We start from the raw sequence: 22,104 nt of genomic DNA on the forward strand, positions 1-22,104 counted from the left end.
CTGCCCTCGCACGTGACCAGCGCCCATGCTCCTGCCACGTGGCTTCCCCCCAGGAAGGGCTGCCCCCTCAAACATGATCCACAGTAAAACCTTCCTTCTTAGGGGCTTTTGTCAGGAATTCTGTCACAGCAATGAGAAAAGTAACTGACACAGCTCAGCATTCAAAACCACCCTGTCAATGGACACTACTATCATTTCCCCCCAGTCAGTTAGCCACAGAAAGATGAAGGAAGCATGCCCAAAGTGTCATGAAAATAAATTGGTAGAGCCAGGATTTGGACTGGGGCAGTCTGGCTCCCTAGTCATTGCTTGTCCTGGCCCCTCATCTCTCAAGCGCTAGCAATAGAGCTTTAACTGCCTTCAATCTAGCATACCCAAAAGAATGGCTTGGGGTACACTACTTTACACCCCCAGATTCCTACTAAAGGTGTATTCAGAAACCTTTCCAGGGTTGTCTTCTTAGCAAATTCTCATCGTCCATGAAGCTATGCCCTTGAAAACCAAGATGGCATCTCCCTCACGTTCCCCCACAGCCCACCAGTGACGCCCACATGCCAGCTTCTACCTGATGAAGCTTCGTCGTGATGCAGGCCTCGAGCCTCCCCCGCCCCCCCCCCCCGCACACCTTGTGTGTCTGACCTGGGGCCACTTATTCCTCCCTAGGTCAGCAGAACTCTCTCACACCTCGGTTCTGTTGTTTTGCAGCTCTACTTTCCAGGGTGGCCTTGAACTTGCTATGTAGCCAAGGACAACCCTGGGCTCTGTTCCCTGCTTCCACCTCCCAGGGCTGGGATTGCAGGTGCGCACCCCTGGCCTGCTCTGTGTGCTCCTGGCCATGGAACCTGGAGCCTCCTGCACGCTGGGCAAGCACTCTGCCGGCTGGGCTTGGCTTCCTCGCCCTGCATTTTCCTCCTCCTGACATGGGCTTGCCGTGCCCCGCCTGCCGCGTGGTCATTCATCATTCTCAGAGATGAGGACCGCCTCCATCCATTGTCATAAAGCTGCAAAGCTCCCTCTGTCAGAACCCGTCACAAAGACCCTAACCTTACCTCTCTGTCTTCTCTAGTGCCCAAAACATGCCAGGAAGGGAACTGGACATTGTAATCTTGGAGACCTGCCTGTTTCCCTTAAATTACTTAGTTTACTATCTTATATCTTGGTAATTATATATATTCTGCTTCAGTTTAATAAAAAGGGATTTCTTCTATCTCACATTCTGCAATTTAAGCCCACTGTGCCATCACTACTCTGAATCAGTGGCTGCTTCAGGAAAAGAGGAAATTCCTCCCATCTAAGCAGAAGCACAAGGCATGCTGCCGAGAGGCGCACTGGCTGTGGAGCTCTGTAAGGTCAGGGTCACACAACAGTCTGGGGAATTTATAAAACAGTTGTTCTGTGGAGGTCTCAAGGGCCAGCTACAATACTCAGTGGGGTGGGGGTTGCAAACGAGATGGGGAGAAGGAAAGATAGAGGCTTTGAGAGCAGGAGGTCTACTCAGGTGACTTTCTTCCCTGGCCACATACGAGGCTATGTGCCACCACCAGTTCCAACAGCACCTTGTTGATGGCTTCATCAACCGCCGTACAACTGCCACTTGGGGGGGAAGGGTCCCTGTTGTGCGGCTGCTCTGTAAGCTGCAGGGTGTTTACCAGCGTTCTTGGCCTCTCTCCACAAGATAGAACCCCTTCCAGTTGTGACACTCAAAAGTGACTGCAGATACTGCCAAGTGTTCCCCAAAAGATGTTGCTGACTCTGCTAGAAGGCGACCGAAGTCACGCACAAATCAGTGGAGCATGCCTGGGTCTTGCTCACATGGATAGGATCATCTCTTTGTCCCTCTGTGGCACCTGAGGTCCCACTCAGAGCCATCTCTGACCCTAGGAAATGCACCTGGCCGAAAGCTGGGCCCGCGTCACGTGCTGCTTCAACACGAGGGACACGATGGTCATGCAGGCAAGGACACGGAGCCTGCACATGTCAACTGTCACAATGTATGCCAAGGCCCGCTAGCAGCATCAGGCACGGAGTCACTCTTGCGAAGGCAAGCTCTGAAACTCAGCAGGGACGTTGTCCAATTTCCAAATGTTAAGAATAATAATTATGGCCGGTGTTTTTAAGAACAGCACCCAAGCTCAAATACACTATGTCCCAATCCCAAATGCTATAAATGTTGTGTGTGGCCAACAGCACTGAAAAAATGAAGGGCTCCTTAGCATTCAGTTTGAATTAAATATGAGAAAATGGTCACTTGAGTTGTGCCTAAAACATTCGATGTTAATTGTATATGTCAATTGACCTCACAACTCCAAAAGGTCAGAACACAGAGCACATGTGATCACTACGTTTTGGCTTTTAAGAAACATCAATAGGGCTGGAGAGATGGCTTAGCGGTTAAGCGCTTGCCTGTGAAGCCTAAGGACCCAGGTTCAAGGCTCAGTTCCCCAGGTCCCACATTAGCCAGATGCACAAGGGGGCGCATGCATCTGGAGTTCGTTTGCAGAGGCTGGAAGCCCTGGTGCGCCCATTCCCTCGCTCTCTCCCTTTATCTGTCTTTCTCTCTGTGTCTGTCGCTCTCAAATAAATAAATAAAAAATTTAAAAAAAAAGAAACAATCAATATTGGCCTCTTAGCTGCCAAATTAGAGGAACTGGATATTGTTAGTGTAAGTGTGATAGCTAATATTGATTATCAACTTGACAAACATGGAATCACCCAGGACACAAATCTTTAAGCATGTCTGTGATCGACTCTCTCAGATTAGGTAAACAGAGGTGGGAAAACTCCTGTGATGAGCGCTATCTCATGGGCGGGGTCCTGGACTGAAAAAAAGGAAAGAGTGAGCTGGGCACCAGCATTCATCTCTCTTTCTGCTTCCTGGCTGTGGACTCAGCACGGGGTGGTAGACAGGAAGACAGCAGCCGGGGCTCCCACATCAGCCAGGTTAACTGGCAAGTGAGGAGCTCCAGGTTCAATGACTCTATCTCAGGTAAATTAGGCAGAAGAGTGACAGAGGAGGCCACCTGATGTCTTCCTCTGGCCTCCACATGCTTGTATATGGATTAAATGCTTGTGTACCCCCACATCACACACTGAAAACAAAAACCACAAAACTGGAGAAAGGCAAAACAGGGCTTTCTGAAAACCAAAGCATCATTATGACAAAGTATACTGCATAGGATATGGTGTGTAGCCAAGAATGATGAGATTTTGTATGCTAACCTAAAATTTAAAAATATTAAATTGGGCTGGAGAGATGATTTGGCCTGCAAAGCCTGATAGCTCAGGTTTGATCCCCCAGTACCCATGTAAAGCCAGATGCAAAAAGGGGCACATGTATCTGGAGTTTATTTGCAGTGGCAAGAGGCCCTGGAGCGCCCAATCTCATATTCTCATTCTCTCCATCTCTCTCTGTCTGCTTGAAAAATAAATAAATAAAATTAAACAACCAGAGAAAGACACAATATGTCTTTCTAAACATCAGAGCGTTATTTGGAAAGCTGGCAAGGTTTTGGTTTGTAGTGCTAGGAACCAACCCCAGGGCCTGGTACTTGCTAGGGAACTCTTCCACTGGTCCACATCCCAGCCCCACAAAAGCAGAAGCATCTGCCAAGGGAGCACTGAAGCACTGTCAGAAAACAAATGTGGATAAGTCAATTTGCCAAGTGATAGATGGAAGGGCAGGGCTTCTGCAATCTGCTCTCTCGTTTCTCTGATCCCTGGTCCTCCAGCAACACTAGCAGAGCTCACCAGTGCAGTCCAATCTGATCCGTGACTTTAATAAAACTCACTTGCACCTAAATTTCTCCAGGGATACGTTCACTTTGACATAACAGAAGAAGCTTATGGGTGATAAATTCGCAGGGGGCAGGGGGAGAGCCAGCGGGATTAAATCCACACAGAACACAGCTAAATGAGGCAACGAGGGCCACCAACATGGGGACACACACGGTTGTCTCTGTGAGCAAAACAGATCTAGAGACCCCTCTCTCAACTGCTGTGGTAGCCGACTTAGCAGCAGTTTATCATGAGCCAGGAGATCTATCAAGAAGCAATAAGCCAGAGCAGTGAACACTCAGGAACATGGGTGAGCAGTCAGACACCACAGCACTCGGTAAAGGCTCGCCAGGGAGACCATGTCTGAGCAATTACCACATGTCTCAATGCAGAAAAGAAGGAAGAAAAACTTGTTCCAATCAGGATGGGAACCCATAAAAATGAACTCTCTCGTAGTTCAGGAGCCACTCATCAGACAACAAGAGAGTGACAAGGACCAACAGCACCCCACAGACCAGAGAGAGGGCAGAAAGGACAAGGAATGAGGACTCGTGAGTGTGTGCTGTTAGCTTCAATGCTCCTCATCTTTCTTTCAACACCCTGATCTATAGCCATGAAAAATATTTTTTCAAATACATTGAGACTGTACCTCAAGAAAACCCACAAGTGTATGCACTGGGGCTGAGGATGTGCTTGCCCAGCACGCACGAAGCCCCGGACACCACCCCGATACTGTATGAATTATGTGGGGCGGCATGTGTCGGCAATCCCAGCATTCAGGAGGAAGAGGCAGTACAACCAAAACTTCAAAGCCATCCTTAGCTTCACAGCAAACTGAAGGCCAGCCTGGGCCACACGAGACCTAATTTAAAGGGGAGGGGGGCTAAAGAAATGGCACCGCAGCTAAGCATCTTCCTGCATAAGCATGAAGGCCTGAGACCACCTGAGTTCAAATCACTGGATTTCATGTAAACAGCTGGGCAGAGCCACGCACCTATAGCCCCAGTCTGCAAAAAGGAACAAAGACCAGGGAATTGCCCAGGCTCTTGAAAACCAGCAAGTTCTGGTGTCAGTCAGAGCCTCGGGCCCAAACAAGAAGGGGAGAAAGGGCACGGGAGCAGGACACTGTCCTTCCTTGTCCAGGGCTCCAGCCACCAGCAAGTGCCTCCGGCCACAGTCAAGAACATGGGGCACTGTAAAGGCACAGAGACAAGCACGCAATACACACACACACACACACACACACACACACACACACGAGCAAGCAAAACATAAATAAAACATGTTGGTTAATGGACAAGATATAAAAGAGCCTCCAGCCCACACCCACTCTGGACAGTACAAGCCCAAGAAGGGGACTAAGAAAGACCCCAGCACAGGGACGCTGCTTGGGAGAGAGGCTATTAAATGCCCCACAGAGCTCAGCTCTCCTTCTCCAGGACCTTTTAGACTTAGAATGTGGTGACACGTTTTTGCAGAGGTGTCCCTGTGCTATGACTCACAGATGGAACGGGGCAGAGGAAGCAAGTTTGCAGGACCTCCTCACCGTGGGCCTCCCGGAAGGCCTACGCTGGGCTGCGATGAGCGCAGGAGGTGCCAGTGACTCCTTCCTCTCCCAGGACTGAAACTCAGGGACACCTATGAAACCACTTGCTTCTCAAGAGATGCTGAGTGGCTTAAGGACACATGGAGCTCAGAGGGGCGGGAAGGGCAAGTGGCACTTGCTGATGGTTGATGTTAGCGACCTCTCCACTCTCCCAGGGCCACAGTCCATTTCTACTCTGCCTCTGTCTTACCCACCTGCACAGCCTACTTTCCCACAGGATGCCCCCCAGTCACCCCACCTCACAGCTCTGCAAACAATTTACGTTGTTTATGTGTGGAGATTGTGTGCCTAATGGACCAGCAAAAACCCTGAAGGCACAGATTCTATCCACACCAACAGGGAGCAAAGGCATGAAAATGAGGTTAATTATTAAAAGCATAACTCTCAATTTGTTCCTCTTTCCCCAAAAGAAACAATAACAAGGGCTGGAGAGATGGCTTAGCGGTTAAGGCATTTGCCTACAAATCCGAACAACCCAAGTTTGACTCCCCAGGACCCATGTAAGCCAGATGCACAAGGAGGCGCACATGTCTGGAGTTCGTCTGCAGTGGCTGGATGCCCTGGCATGCCTATTCTCTCTTGCTCTCTCTCAAGTAAGTAAAATATGTTTAAAAATAACAAACATGTCTCTGGTTCCTTATATATAATAAACACATGGGCGGTGGTGCTCTGGAATATGCACGGGAGCTCCATCCTGAGTCAAGGGCTTGCAGAACATGCGAAAGAGATATTTGTAACTGGGTTAAACTAGGTCAAGGACTGGACAGACACCTCAGTGGATAACACTCTGGCTTCACAAGCATGAGGACCTGAGTTCCATCCCTAGGGCTCATATGAAAAAGCCAGGCATGGGCTGTGGAGATGGCTCAGCAGTTGCTTGCAAACCCTGTTGGCCTGAATTCAATTCCTCAGTACCCACATAAAAGCAGATACACAAAGTGGTGGATGTGTCTAGAGCTCATTTTCAGTGGCTGGAGGCCCTGACTTGCCATACTTTTGTCTATCTCTCAAATATATAAATACAAATTTTTTTTTAAGAAAGGAAAAGAAAAAACCAGGCATATGGATATCCATGACCTCACAGTGCCTGACACTACCTACATAAGACCATCATAATAGGAGGAAACGATCATGATATCAAAATAAAAGAGAGACTGATTGAGAGGGGGAGGGGACATGATGGAGTTTCAAAGGGGAAAGTGGGAGGAAGGAGGGCATTACCATGGGATATTTTTTTTATAATCATGGAAGTTGTTAATTTAAAAAATTTTGAAAAAAATTTTCAAGGCTGAAGAAAAAAGAAAAGAAAGAAAAAGCCAGGCATGGAGGCATGCTTGTAATCTCAGCACTGGAGAGGCAAAAACAGGAGGATCTTACACTTATCTGGGCAGCAAGTCCTGCCCATGTGGCAAGCTCCACGCCTATAAAGCACCTTATCTCAAGAAAGGTGTATAGCATTCCTGAAGATCAGTATCTGAGGTTGTCCTCTGCCCCAAGCCCCATTTAAAACAAACAAATAATTAAAAAAAAAATACACAGGCAAACATCCTATTTGAAAGCAAGTCCCTCCTATGTTATTTGTGGAGGTTGCCCAGGATTATGGTGCCCTGGGACCTGACATCTAGGCAGGGAAGTCTCTCTGTAACCTGGCTTTCATACAGGACAGCCAGACAGTGGCATTCCATAGCAGGGAGAGAAAAATTTACCTGGGAACTAAAACTGTAGGTGATAGGAGGAGGTATAAAAAAAAAATCAAAAATACCATGCCACCTCCAAAATCATCAAAAAACTGAAACGGTGATGAAATCAGATGGGCCCTCCAGAAACACTGTCCACAGGGGCCGGCATGGAACAAAGACTGAGAGACCTGGCGTCCACTCAGTGATAAGCAGCCCGGTGCACTCTGAGAGGACTCCTTGTGCAATTACAGAAACTGTTGGAAATGGCAGGGAAGACAGAATTATGGCCCAGATGACACTGTCTCTGAGATGTAATTAAGTTTTTTGTAATACTTTTGTTTGATGGTATACTTCACATTATTAGAAATGTAGTTTGTAAGGGTGAAGTGGGATGAGAGAGAAGGCAAAAGGGAAACAAGAGAATTTTGAAAAACACCACAATAAACCCAACTCTAATATACTAAGAAAAAAAATTGTAAGTTCAAATAAAGAAGAGAGGTTGGAAGAAATAGAAGAAAAAAAGAGATAAGAGTTTGTGATTTAAAACCTGCTAAGGCGGGCATGGTGGTGCACACTTTTAATCCTAGGATCTGGGAGGAGAGGTAGGAGGATCACTGTGAGTTTAAGATCAGCCTGGGACTTCCAGGTCAGCAAGGGTTACAGTGAGATTCTACCTTGAAAAGATAAGAACAAAACAAACAAACAAATCTGCAAAAGAAAGAGCCAAGAATAGAATGAAAAGATAATACAACCAGCTTGCACATTGCAAAACGATTAAATGTTTAGAAAAGAATTTCTCCTAGTTTTAAGCCTGTAAGTTTTCTAACATCTGTTACTTGACACCAAATGTAAATGTATTTTTACAACACTCATACAAAGTTTATATTGGGCCAGTAAGGACCACAGAGTCTTTGGTCCAGGAATTCCATGTCTGGACAAGGACTGTCCTTACCTGCCACATTAATTTTCTCAAGTGCTACCAAGCTGGGAACGGCTGTGGTGGAGTTGGTTGAGTTGGCTCCAGTGCCATTGATGACAAGATTGTCCACCTTCGACTCCAGCTTGCCAATGCGCTGTAAGATGTTATCCAGTAACACAGCAAGCGTTTTCTTCAGATCTGTAAAAGAAAGTGCAGAAAACTGAAAAGCTCCACAGCCCTGCAGGTGACAGGTGCTCACACACTTGGATTCTCTCCACCACCCACCCCCGCCCTTGCTCTCTCCTCTCTTTCTTGCTGTTTTACTCTCTCTTTTCATTCTCTCCTCTCGGTCTGTCTGTCTCTCCCTTGCCTGCCTCTCACTCACTCACTTGCTCATTCTCTCTAACAGGAAGAACAAAATCTCTTATTTGGGCTGAGGGTGTAACTCACTCAGTAAGGGCATTTGCCTAGAAAGACCCTAGGCTCCCCTCCGCCCCCACCCCATCCCCAGTATCACAAACCAACACGTAACACAAAAATTTTCAAAGCTTTCTAAAGGAGCATAAAAGACCTTTCTACCTGGGTGTGGTGGTGCACGGCTGTAATCCCAGCACTTGGGAGGCAAAGGTAGGAGGACTGCTATGAGTTCAAGGCCACCCTGAGAATACAGAGCGAATTCCAGGTCAGCCTGGGCTACAGTGAATCCCTACCTACAAAAAAAACGAAATAAATTAATTTTTCAAAAGAGACCTTCCTAAAACAAACCCAACTTAGACATGGCAGGCACCATCTTCAAGATCCCTGACTCTAGCAAACAAATCAGTCACTGCAGAACTCATTCCAACATCATTTCCAGGTACAAGGTCCAGAGAGAAAAGTCTTAGCTACGGAGCATCCCTTGTACCAGAGCTGTTTTCTTCCTCCCTTCAGCAACATGGTGACTGACACACAGGATGGCAACCCAATGAGCAGCACGGTCTCAAAGGAGCTTCAGAATCAAGTGTGTTGTCATTTTTAGTGTTCAATGTGTCCCAGTTTTGTGAAAAGTGTTTATTTCTGTTGGCTATATATGGCTACAGTTCCATATTTCCAATCATGCTGGATAATCCGGTATCCACTATAATCAGATTTAGAAAAAAAAAATACTTGAAACTTAAAAATTAGACTCATCATTTGTAAGCAAATACACTTAAACTAGCATGGGCCAGGCACTATTTTAGAAGTGAAGATATCACCCTCCTGGTGCTTACACTGGACAACCGGAGTCCTTTTCCTACACATTATTATCGAAAAGCGGGGCGCTTCACTAGAAACCTTGTCTTCATCTGCACGTGTGATCTTGACTGACAACTGAATTGGCTCTAGAATTAGGAGACCAATCTCTGGGCACATTTGTGGGAGTTTCTAGATGAGGTGAATTAAGGTGGGAAGATCCATCCTAACTGTAGAGAGCGTGGACTGAGGTCCCGGCTGAACAGACAGGAGAATGGAAGCCGAGGCCGGCGCTCGTCACACTACTTCTGGCGCAGACCCCACGTGGCCCGAGCGTCACGCCCTGCCGCCACCCTCCCCACCACGGGGACGGCGTCCTCTCGAACTGCGAGCTATCGAAAGCCCCATTCCCCTTCCGTCGCTTCTTTTCAAGGATTTTTTTGCTGTTTATTTTTATTTATTTGATAGCGACAGACACAGAGAGAAAAGAGGCACAGAGAGAGAGAGAGAGAATGGGCGCACCAGGGCTTCAGCTGCTGCAAACGACTCCAGACGCGTGCGCCCCCTTGTGCATCTGGCTAACGTGAGTCCTGGGGAATCAAGCCTCGAACCGGGGTCTTTAGGTTTCACAGGCAAGCACTTAACTGCTAAGCCATCTTTCCTGCCCCTTTTCAGGGATTCTTATCACAGCAACTGGGAAAGAAACTAATATATCACATGAGCACTTACTACAAAATATTCACAGGGGAGGAAAAAGGTGAACTAAGACTTGCCTCTGGAAGCTCCCCACCAGAGAGACTTGCGCTGATCTGTGGGAACCAGAAAGACCAACGTGGACACCAGAGCTGCTGAGCTGTGGGAACCAGAAAGTCTACTGTGGACCAATCCAGACCTACTTGTGGTGATAATGGGCCAAGGTGAACCAGCTGAGACTTCGTATGAGTTGGGAGAGGGCCATGTGGAAGGTGTCCAGTGTGGGCAGGAAGGAGAACTGTGACAGGACAAATGGGAGGACCCCTCCCACAGGGCACAGAACAGAGGCCACAGTACGAGTCTTATTCATTACATAGTAAACAGTTCACGCTGTAGGGCCAGAATTTCTTGGGTTTGAATGGTAGCTTTACATTCCTGTTTCTTTGTCTGCATAATTATGAAGAGGACAGATTAGCTTTGTGTGGGCCTGTGAAGACCTAAGGGAGCTGGGACATAGCTACGTAGCACTTGCCTAGCCCTGGCTTCAATCCCCGGCACTGCATACACCAGGCATGGTGGTGGGTGCCTATAATCCTAGCACTTGGGAGATGGAGACAAGAAGATTATGAGTTCAAGGTTCAAGGCCACCCTTGGGATCCTTCCCTCTCTACCTCTCCAACGCTGAGCTAACAGGCACTTATCACATGCCCAACTTGTGTGAGTGCTGAGGATCCAAGCTCAGGTCTTCCTGCTCGCACATGGGCACTCTGCCCACTAAACCATGTCCCCAGACCCCGGCTCCTGTGTTCTAAAGTCGTGTCCCAACCGCCCACGGCTGGATGATGCTCCTGCCCCACAGCAACAACAGGGGACACTAGCAAATAAATGGCAGCTTCCACCCTAGCAGGAAGACAGGACACCAGTCTACCAAAACCTTGTGTCTAGTGGTGCCAGAGCATACATGGTTTACCTCCTGATAGGAAAGAAAAAAAGAGTTTATTTCCAACTCAAGTGGCACCAAGTTTCAAATGCAACCTCTTCACAACCCCATGTAGGATTAAAGACACTATTCATGGGAAATACAGGGGGAAAGCCCATCTTTGGATCTTTAACCTAACAAGACATAATACTTGGCACATGCCAGCACCAGTGAGTATGCTCCACACAAGCACATGCATAAAACAGACAAATTATTATCCTTTCTCAAATAATGAGCAATAGTCCTTCTGTAAGTTACAGCTTCTTGGGTGATAAAATTATTTCTCACTGGTGTATTTTACAGTTAAGTCTGTTAATAACTTTATTGCAATTTTAAACAAATAGTGGTAAACCCATTTATCCAATAAGACTGTACACCAAAGAATAATTTCTACAGCTTCATAAGAAAATGAGGGTGAAATCTTCCTCCAAATTCTAGTATAATAATTTTATATTTACCACTGTGTTTTACAATTACCTAGCAGTAAAGCAGGTCCTCGGTAGGAATACATTTTCAATTACTAATGAGCTTTTAAAATTTGGTTTGTGTTTCAAAACCTGAGCAATAAAAATTTAATCCCAACATTACTGTAGCAATTTTCGTTGTTCCTAAAATTCACTACATATGATAGAGATCAAAGTAGTTGAAAACATCTAAAAATGCCTCTCCAGGAAAGAAAGCTTTGTTTTCTATCATGCCAGAAGTTCTTTGATAAATGTTGAGATCGATCGAAGTGCATTAGAACAGGTACTCTGACAGTGTGGACATTTGCACTTCCAGGAAGCTGTGACCTGTGTAGAAAGAACCAGAAGGCACTGATACAACCTTGAAAGGGAAAAGATGGCACCACCGTGAGTCGTTCTTTTCTCTTCATCTGCAATCCATGAAGAAGGGGTGTCAGGAGAAACCAGAGCTCTGTGGTGCAATGTGGTTCACAGACCTACTAGGTCAACCCGAGAGCCCGCTGACCAAGCCCGCTGACCAAGCCCGCTTTCTTCCCTTGTCATCAGGGTGGTCGGTATTCGAGGAATCACCAAGAGTGGATGTACTTGGGACCCATTCTGTCCCCACCCCATCTGCCTCGGGCCACTCTTCCAGAGCAGTGAGCCCCAGTCCTTCTGTTGCTTTGAGACTCGAGACTTACTCAGTGGAGTCGGTCAGCAAGCCCCATTTTCATCCACGGCCCATAGGTTCTACCTGTCAAAGGCTAAGGCTGTCATCTACTGGATTTTTTTTGTTGTTTGTTTGACTGACTGGTTGATTTGAGAAAGAGAGAGGGGCAGGGCCTCTTGCTGCTGCAAATGATTTCCAGACATATGCATCACTTTGTACATCTGGCTTTATAGGGGTGCACAGGGGCTTGGTACTTAATTCGGGCCACTAGCCTTTGCACACAAATACCTTAACTGCTGAGCCAGCTCCCCAGCCCCATCTACTGTGTGTGTGTGTGTGTGTGTGTGTGTTGCATGCCTGTGTGTAGGCATACTTGTGTGTGGGTACACATGCAAGCTGAAATCAGAGGTTGACTTTGGGTGTTTTCCTCAATGGCTTTCTACTTTTACATTTTGAAACAGGGTCTCTTGCTGAACCTGGTGGAGTTCATGGATTTGGTTAGAGTAGCTAACTTGGGATTCTCCTTTATCTGCCTCCCCAGCACTGGGATTACAGGTTGGCACCCCTAGGTCTGAATTGTTTACATGGGTTCTTGGGATCTGTTCCCAAAGCTGCATGGCAAGAACCTTTACCCACTGAGCCATCCTGATAGCATCTACTTTTGAGGTGTGTGTTCAAAGATCTATTACTTAAACCTATGAACTGAAAAACCATGACTCAAGGGCACAAAACAAACTATGCAATGAACATGAACTTCCACCTGAGCTGCCAAAAATAATTTACATCTTGGCTTGTTCCAAACTAAAATCTCTTTTCACCACACCTGCCCAAGAGACATGGTCATAGAGTGGCTTCGCTTGCTGCTCTGGAGAAAACAGCCAAGACAGGGTGTTAATGAGAAAGGAAGGTGTTAATGAAAAAGGAATTAACCTTAACCTCTTATTTCCATCAGCTGCCAGGAGTGTCAAGTTTCATCAATAATATATTTTTAAAATTAATTTTAAAGTGACCTTTCCACAAAAAGATAATACTGTTATAGTGATGACCAAGATATGTTCATTATGTACAATGGCATTCAGGATACTACTATTTCTATTAAAAAAAAAAAAGGACAATTGTTATTTATTACTGTTAAAACTGGAAACTACTAAATATCCCACAGAAAAATCAAATTACATTGGCATGCACTCATAGCTACACTACATCACGTCATTTCTGTTCAGTGCCAAAAGCTATTAGATTGAGAGTTCAATAAGTATTTATTGAATGGATGGAAGGGAAACCACATACAGCCACCAAGTAACCTAGTAACATGAGGAAACATCACAAAGATGAGTTTTTAAGTCTATTTAAGTGGGCTGTGGTGGTTTGATTCAGGTGTCCCCCATAAACTTGGGTGTTCTGAATGCTAGGTTCCCAGCTGATGGAGATCTGGGAACTAACGCCTCCTGGATGGAGTGTATTGTTGGGGGCGGGCTTATGGGTATTACAGCCAGTTTCCCCATGCCAGTGTTTGGCACACTTTCCTGTTTCTATGGTATATCTTATGTGGGTGAGGGGGTGATGTCCACCCTCTCTGCTCATGTTGTTGGTTTCCCCTGCCACTGTGGAGCTTCCCCCTTGAGCCTGTAAGCCAAAATAAATCTCTTTTTTTTTCCCACAAGCTGATCCTGATTGGGTGACTTCTACCAGCAATGCGAACCTGACTGCAACAGTAAAGTGGTACCAGGAGTGGGATTGCTGCTAGACACCTGACTGTGTGGCTTTGGCCTTTTGGAGCTGATTTTCAAGAGGAATGTGGAAGGATTTGAAACCTTGGCCTAAGAGACACCTTGCAGCGCTGTAAATATAGCTTGATGGACTATTCTGGTCAAAGGAAAGACCTAAATGCAGTAAAAACTATGGACTATGAAGGTTGCCTTATGAGGGTGAGAAAGAGCTTTGCTTGGACTGGGCTAGCAGTTTGTGTGAGAAGCTTTCTCTTATGCCCGTGTCCTGAGAAGTTGAGCAGGGTTGCTTTGCATAGAAATGAACTGGTGTGAGCAGAGGGATATGGCACAGAATCAAATGAAATCTGTGAGTGAACTCCTGCCTGTTCAGCTGCAACTGAGAGATTACAACCTTTGAGATTAAGCCAGCTGACCTGCAGTGGGGCAACAGGAAGAATATAGCCTCTTTTGAAGGGGCCTGAGTGCTCAAGCTGAGTCCTGTTCTTCCAATTCTGCTTTATTCCCCCCTAGATTAACAAATTGGCACCCTATCTGCTATTATGGACTATAAGAAATGCAGGAAAGAGAGGGTCATTGAGTTTGCAACATGATGTTTTGTTTTAGAAATGGCCCTGGGCAGTGTGAAGGAGGTTTGCTGGATACCTGCATGGAGACCCCACGGGGCCATGAGGATGAACCGTGGGTTGCAGTGAAGATGCCGGGATGACGTGATGGCTGCCAAGTAGAGCTGCCGGCCCGGATGAAATTTTCCAGGACTGTAAGTAGCCTAGCCAGAGGGACAGAATTGGAACTCCAGAGACTTGTTGCTGGGTAGAATTATTGGACTTGGAGATTTGTCACTGGCTAGAGTTGTTGGACTTGAAGTTAAAGAGTTTGATGTTTTCACTGCTTAAATCTTGTGTTGGTTGAATCTTTACTATGCCCAATGCCATCTTTTGCAGTTTGAATGTGCCATTATGGGTTTTGGGGAATTATTTTAGTATTAAGGCCCAGTTAAAAGATCTTGGACTACAGGAATGTATGAACATCATTATAATTGATGAAAACTTTTATAATTGATGGGGACTTTGAAAGTTGGACTAAATGCACTGCAGTTTACATCATGGATAGCTAATAGTTTATGGGGGCCAGGGGCGGCATGTGGTAGTTCAAATCAGGTGTCCCCTATAAACTTAGGTGTTCTGAATGCTAGGTTCCCAGCTGATGGAGATTTGGGAATTGTTGGGGTGGGCTTATGGGTGTTATAGCCAGTTTTCCAAAGCCAGTGTTTGGCACATTCTCCTGTTGCTGTTGTCCACCTTAGGTGGGCCAGGGGGTGATGTCCACCCTTTGCTCATGCCATCATTTTCCCCTGCCATTGCGGAGCTTCCCCGCGAGCCTGTAAGCCAAAGTGAACCTCTTTTTCCCACCAGCTGCTCTTGAATGGGCAATTTCTACCAGCAATGTGAACCTGACTGCAACACGGGGCGTGGGGCATATGCTGAGGAGGCTCACAGTTGGATTGAGGCCAGCCTAGGGTTTCAGAGTAAGTTTCAAGTCAGCCTGAGCTAGAATGAGACCCTGTCTTGAAAGGAAACAAAACAATACAAAAAAAAAAAAAACATTATATTCAAAACCATCTCAATTCTTTTTTTTTCAAGGCAGGGTCTCATTCTGGCTCAGGCTGACCTAGAATTCACTCTGTAGTCTCAGGGTGGCCTCGACTTCACAGCAATCCTATCTCTGCCACCTGAGTGCTGGGACCACCGCTGGCCCATCTCAACATTTTAAGAAGAACACATGTGAGCAGATATAAGTGCACACAAATGCTTATTAATCTTCATTTTTTAAGAAATATTTTTATTTATCTGAGAGAGAGGGAGGGAAAGAGGCAGAGAAAAAGAGAGGTGGGGGATGGGCACACCAGGGCCTCCAGCCAGTGCAAACTCCAGATGCATGTGACACCATACGCATCTGGCTTACATGGTACCTGGAGAATTGAACCTGGGTCTTTAGGCTTTGCAGGCAAGCGCCTTAACCACTAAGCCACCTCCAGCCCTCTTCTCTTCATTTTTAAAAGAAAAATTGAAGGAGACCTGGGGACCATCAGTTGTTAGAACACGTGCCTAGTAGGCACAAAGCCCTGGGTTCCATGCCCAGCACTTCATAAGCCTGGTGTGGCGCTTGCCTTTAACCCAAGCACTTGCTTGGTGGAGGCAGAAGGATCAGAATTTTGAAGTCATCCTCAGCTACAAACAAAAATTTAAAAGCCTAGAGGGAAATAAAATTTAATCACTGGTAAGATTTAGGTTTGGGGCTATGGAGTAGTTTAATTTTTATCCTTTAAACTTCCTCATATGCTCCCAATTTCATATAGAAATTCACATTACTTTCAAAGTCACAAAGGTATAGAATGCTGTTGTATACATGCAGACAGTGCAGGGAGCTCCACTCCAAAGATTCAAAGACAATAGCCACAAGTACCCTACAATCAGGTACGACAACGTCTCCCAAAGACACCTCGAGAGCGCTCACTGGGTCAGCTCGTGTGAACTTAGAGGTGCGCAGTGGACAGCTGCCTGTATGAGGACATGCAAGCCACTTTCCCTGCTGCTGAGACGGGCAGCGGAGCCCACAGCAGGCGCTGTGGCCACCTCAGGAAAGGGCAGCATGCATGCTCCACAGCCTTGACCTTCCTTATTTCCTGGCTAGAACACAGACCAAAGCCGCCTTCTCTCTCCCCTCTGAGGCAGGGTCTCTTCCAGCCCAGGCTGGCCTCGAACTCCTTCCTGCCTCTACTCCCAGAATCATGGCATCATAGGCATGTGCTACCTCACCTGGTCTATGCAGTGCTGAAGATCAAACTAAGGGCTCCCTTTATGTTAGGCAAATAAATACTCCACCAACTACACCTGCAGCTGCAGAATCGAAGCTTTGCCCAGAATGCTAGTCTAGATGTGAATGTTCCCTAAGGCATTGGGGGAGGGCAAAGGAGGGGACATGGGGATCAATCGGAGGGACTCTGCTGCAGCTGCAAAGTTTGAGCAGAAGATCCCCTATGAGCCTCCAGGGACACGGGTGCTTTATGAAGTCTGTAAATACCCACAATGCACTTCTTAGGCTGTTTTCTATATTTCTTAACACTTGGCCAGTTCCAAGACAATAGGACTTGTTGCAGGCAGATTCACATTGCTGGCAGAAATCACCTGACCAAGAGCAGCTTTGGGGAAAATAAGGGTTCATTTTGACTTATAGGCTTGAAGGGAAGCTCCATATGGCAGGGGAAAACAATGGCATGAGCAGAATGTGGACATCACCCCCTGGCCAACATAAAGTGGACAACAGTAACAGGAGAGTGTGCCAAACACTGCCAAGGGGAAACTGGCTATAACACCCATAAGCCCGCCCCCAACAATACACTGCCTCTAGGAGGCGTTAATTTCCAATTGCCATCAGCTGGGAACCTAGAATTCAGAATGCCTAAGTTTATGGGGTCACGTGAATCAAACCATCACAGGACACACGCAATTAAGAAGAAAGGACTCAGACTTGCTATGAAGCCAAGGTCATTGTCACCCTAAGGCCCCCACCTTAGTTCAGGACCACATCTTCCCACGCAAGCTACTCTTTCTCACAGAAACATCACTTCCAACAATGCCCTACTAAGATTCACAAGTGAAGCTGGCCATGTCCGGCTTAAAGCCACCAGAGAAACCCCTGGCCTTCGAACACAGCAACGATATCACACTATGTTGTGTGGCATGTCTGCTTCCTCCTGGGAAGAGCTGTCTCCTCCTGAGGCAGAGTGGGAAGCGGGCAAAGTTACACGAGCACGGGAGGCCACCAACAGCTAAGCAAGAATGCCAGCACAACTGCCAACGGCTTACGGCCATTCTCATTTCCCCGGTGTCCACCTGCAATGTCCTAGGAATCTGACCAGAAGCCCCAAGTACATGTCCTGACGCCCTGGTGCAACCACAGTGGCTCCTGGGTTTTACTTATAAAAGTAACTCCATCCTGAGCTGGAGACATGGCTTAGCAGTTAAGGCACTTGCCTGCAAAGAAAGCCAAAGGGCCTCTAGTCCATTCCCCAGGACCCATGTAAGTCAGATGCACAAGGTCGCACAAGCGTCTGGAGTTTGTTTGCAGTGGGTGGAGGCCCTGGTGTGCCCGTTCTCTTGCTCTCTCCCTCTGTCTCTCTCAAGTAAATAAATAAAAACATAAAAATCCCATCCAAGTCATCTCCGGACACACCATATTAATTCAGTTCTCAAAATGAGGGGGTGCTGGGAGGATGGCTCAGTCGTTAGAGACACTTGTTTGCAAGTTCAGTTCCCTAGCACCCATGCAAAGCCACATGCAAAGTGGCACGTGCATTGGTGATGCCAATAAACCTATGCCGATGGGAGGTGGGGCAAAAGAGCATAAAGCCATGCAGCGGAGGTTTTATTAAAATACAAAGTGCTGGAGAAAAAAAGCACACCACCCCCACTGGCGTGGGCTTCTCTAATACAGTCTTGCAGGAAAGAGTAAGACGTGACCAGGCGTGGGTGTGCGCTCCTCGACGGAGAGTAACTACGGTCACCACATACACCATGGTGATGGCTCTCAAGTAATACCTCAAAGAATCGCTAAGAAACCTTGCTTTCCTTCTCTCTGGTAGTCTTTTTTTTTTTTTTTACATTTTATTTACTTGTGTGTGTTTGTGCATATGTACACATACACGCTTGTGTCAATGGCAAGTGTATGCAGGTCACAGGACAACTTCAAGGTGGCTGTGTACCCCCTTCTTTCAAACAGGGTTTCTCACTGTTGCAAACTAACTGCCAGAACGAACAGTCAAACTAGCCAGCAGTGAAATTCTTTGCCATGTCGGAAGCCTGAGATGAGGCACCCAAATGTCTATGGGAGCTCTGCAGACTGCTGAGGGTGACAGTGTGGAGCTGAGCCTCGGTCCCCTCCCCACGGGCACTCTCACTGTGATGGACCCTATTCTTGCAAATGCTCAGGACACTGCATAAGCGGGGTCCTGAGCCCTGGCTTCACCTCAGGTGGGTGATGATGATAGAGGGGCGCATCCAGGCCAGGTTAGTGGTACCAATGAACAAATGTCCCTCACCTACTTGATACACACTGTGATAACACAGAGGCCGGATGCTGCCTGGACAAGGGAATGCTGACTTTTAACTTCCTATGTAATGTCTTCCTGCCTCCCCACAGAATGGCCCCTCCCCCAGGAGCCTTGAAGACGCCAAGGCCTTCTTCATCTCACTCTCACCTCTCACCTCTCGACTTCTCTCAGGAGGCTCACGCCCAGATACAACCCTTTCCCCGCCCTCCAAGAGACTTGGGTTTGTATCTGCGAGTAAGCCTGAGGACCCGAGTTCAATCCCCAGCACCCACATGAAGAGCTTGACATGGCCATGTGTGCCCATAACCCCAGTACTGAGTGGGACTGAGACAGAAGGTTACTGGGGCTCCCAGGCCAGCCACTCTGACAAAAAAAAACATGAATTCTAGCTTCAGGGAGAAGCTCTACCTGGGGGAAATAAGGTGGACGAGTGACAGAGGATGCCCAACATCTTCCAGAAGAATCTTTCTTTTAATGTTCTTCTAACCATCCCTGTAATCCAAGGAAAAGTTACACCCTATGCTCCCCAAGAGGCAGAGGCTCTCTGATGCTCCTTTACAGCCGCACGTGTGGCTCCACGTGGAGCAGGCTCCCTCGGTCCCCAGCCCTTAGGGTAACTATTTCCAACTTTGTTCCAGCCGAATGGCAGTTCTGGCATCAGGAACATGATCTGCACTTTGGAGCCTCTGGGATGTGAATCTACGGGGAATTTCTTCCATTTCCTGCCTCACTAAAAACACGAACATGATTCTCAAAGTTGTCGCAGCTGCAAGGACAGCACATGGAGAGTGCGCCCTGCGGGGTGGGGAGGGGTCTTACTGTCATTCATGGGCTCTACTCTGGGCCAGGCAAGGGCCTGGGCCTAAGGCCCTGCTCTCTGCAGACAGACACCGGACGTGGGGGAGAGTGGTGACCTGAACAACAGTAGATGTCCAATGCCGGCCTGGGAGAAGGCCAGGCTGACTGCTAGGAAGCCAAGAGTGGCCGAGAGTCAGTCAGAGGCTTGGGAGGAGGTCAGCTACGACCCAAGAGCCATTGTGAGGCCAGCACCGAGCTCTGGGGGGCGGGGGAGCAGGGCAGGAGGAGGTCCGCAGGACCGCTTCGGGGCTGAGAAGAGTGGGAAGAGAAAAGCCAGTGTGCTGAGCTTCGGCCCCCAGGTAAGGGGAGGGCCCTTCAGAGACACAGTCTCTCCTCCTGAGCCCGACTGAAGCAGAGGCCTTGCTGTGTGGGAGAGAAGGAAAGCCAGGCCTTGGCGATGGAGGGCAGCAGAGGGGGAAGCAGAGGCCCCGCGGGAGGCACGCTGGCTGCACAGCAGGAGGACCGGAGCTTGATCCTTGGCCACACAGGCCAGTGACCCCAGAACTGAGGATGGGGTAGACAGGAGCACTGTGGCTCCCTGCTAGCCCGTCTAGCCCAAAAATGGGGAGTTCCAGGTCTGGTGAGAGACTTATCTTGGGGAAATAAGGTGCATGTGAGTGCAGGGCACGTGCAACTGCACCCCATCACGCATCCACCACACACCCCACACATGTGAGCACAGGGCATGGGCATGTGCACCCTAACATGCATACACCACACACCACATACACTACACACCCACATACTACGCACATGCATCTGCACCCTGACATGCATACACCACACACTACATACACTACACACCCACATACTACGCACATGCATCTGCACCCTGACATGCATACACCACACACCACATACACTACACACCCACATACTACGCACATGCATCTGCACCCTGACATGCATACACCACACACTACATACACTACACACCCACATACTACGCACATGCATCTGTACCCTAACATGCATACACCACACACCACATACACTACACACCCACATACTACACACATGCCTCTGCACCCTAATGTGCACACACCACACACCACATGTACCACAACATTGTATATGTAAATGCAGAGCATGTGCACACTGATGTGTTTATACAACACACACTACACACACACACACGCTAAGAAGGGAGGGAGAGAGACATTTAAGAAGATGGAACATATGAAAGAAGCCAGCTGACAGAGAAAGACTGGAAGCCTTCCCAACCTGGGATTCATGGAGCCAGCAGAGCACAGGCAGTTTTAAACAGCCCATGATGCCCACACTCAGGACAGGTGGCTGTTAAGAAAATGACCTGTACAGGGTCGTGACACTGGTGGCCGCACGTCCGAGTGTGTGCCTTTTCCCAGCTCGCTCGCTCTCAGGCATGCCTTTCTCTCCCTTAAGAAACTGACTCTACTTCTACTGCCTTACTGCGGTTGCCCCGGGACACGGGAACCTGGAAATACCAGTAGGTACCCCCTGAACTTTGGTCTGTGCCTATAGCATTGACTCTTTCTGAGCACCCCCCACTTCCTCAGACCTGGTCAGGCTCTGACCAAGAAAGTGGGGCATCTAGACCTCCAATACAATACAACTTGAAAGCCCCAAATTCGTTTGTAGGTTGCAAAGGGGTCCAAAGTAGAAATTCCTTTCCTTGAGCTGGAGAGATGGCTTAGCAGTTAAGGCACTTGCCTGCGAAGCCTAAGGACCCCAGTTCGGCCAGTGCATTCCCAAGATGTTGCTTTCATGAGGCCCTCTCCTCACACACTGGGTCCCACACACCACAGCAGGCAGACCCTGAATTGCCTTCCTGGGTGGCTGCAGGGCCGACTGCACACTGGCCTCTTGTTGAGTGTCATCTGTCTCAGAACTCCTTCTCCCAGCCTGCCAGGATGCTCCTTTTGTCACTCATGCACCAGAAGACACTTCACAAGAAGGGAGATGACACAAAACAGAATGGGCGTGTGCACATAGGCATGAATGGTCATATGTATGGGGTAGGCATATGTTGGGGGCAGGTATGTATGCATGTGTATGCAGACTAGAGATTAACATCAGGTGTCTTCCTCAACTGATCTCTACCTAATTTTTTCAGACAATGTCTCTCAGCCTGAAGTTCACTAGCCAGTGAACCTAGGGATTCTTCTGTGTCTGCCTCCCTGGCACCAGGACTTCAGACACAGGCTACCATACCCAGCTGTGATGTGGATGGGCACTGGGAATGTGAACTCGGGTCCTCATGTTTGCATGGCAAGCACTTTATCCATTTGTCCCACTTTGAGGCAGGGTCATGCATCCCAGGCTGGCCCTGAACTTGCTATGTAGCCAAGGATGACCTACAACTCCTGATTCTCCTGCCTGTGCCTCACTAACACGGGGATTACAGTCATGACCACATCTGCAGAGACTGAGTGATATTAAAGGCATATGT

The 22,104-nt window shown here is 47.8% G+C and overlaps 1 protein-coding gene across 5 annotated transcripts in view; it reads right to left on the reverse strand.

The window, feature by feature from the left end:
• Nucleotides 1-22,104, reverse strand: part of Mgat5 (alpha-1,6-mannosylglycoprotein 6-beta-N-acetylglucosaminyltransferase) — a 307,809-nt gene that overhangs the window by 159,483 nt on the left and 126,222 nt on the right. For all 5 annotated transcript variants that reach the window (XM_045151121.1, XM_045151124.1, XM_004668162.2 and 2 more), the window contains one exon: nucleotides 8,012-8,176. In XM_045151121.1, coding sequence (XP_045007056.1) covers nucleotides 8,012-8,176 — 165 coding nt within the window. The remainder of the gene's footprint in view (nucleotides 1-8,011; nucleotides 8,177-22,104) is intronic.

This window comes from Jaculus jaculus, chromosome 5 (assembly GCF_020740685.1).
Source record: "Jaculus jaculus isolate mJacJac1 chromosome 5, mJacJac1.mat.Y.cur, whole genome shotgun sequence".
Classification (NCBI taxonomy): Eukaryota; Metazoa; Chordata; class Mammalia; order Rodentia; family Dipodidae; genus Jaculus; species Jaculus jaculus.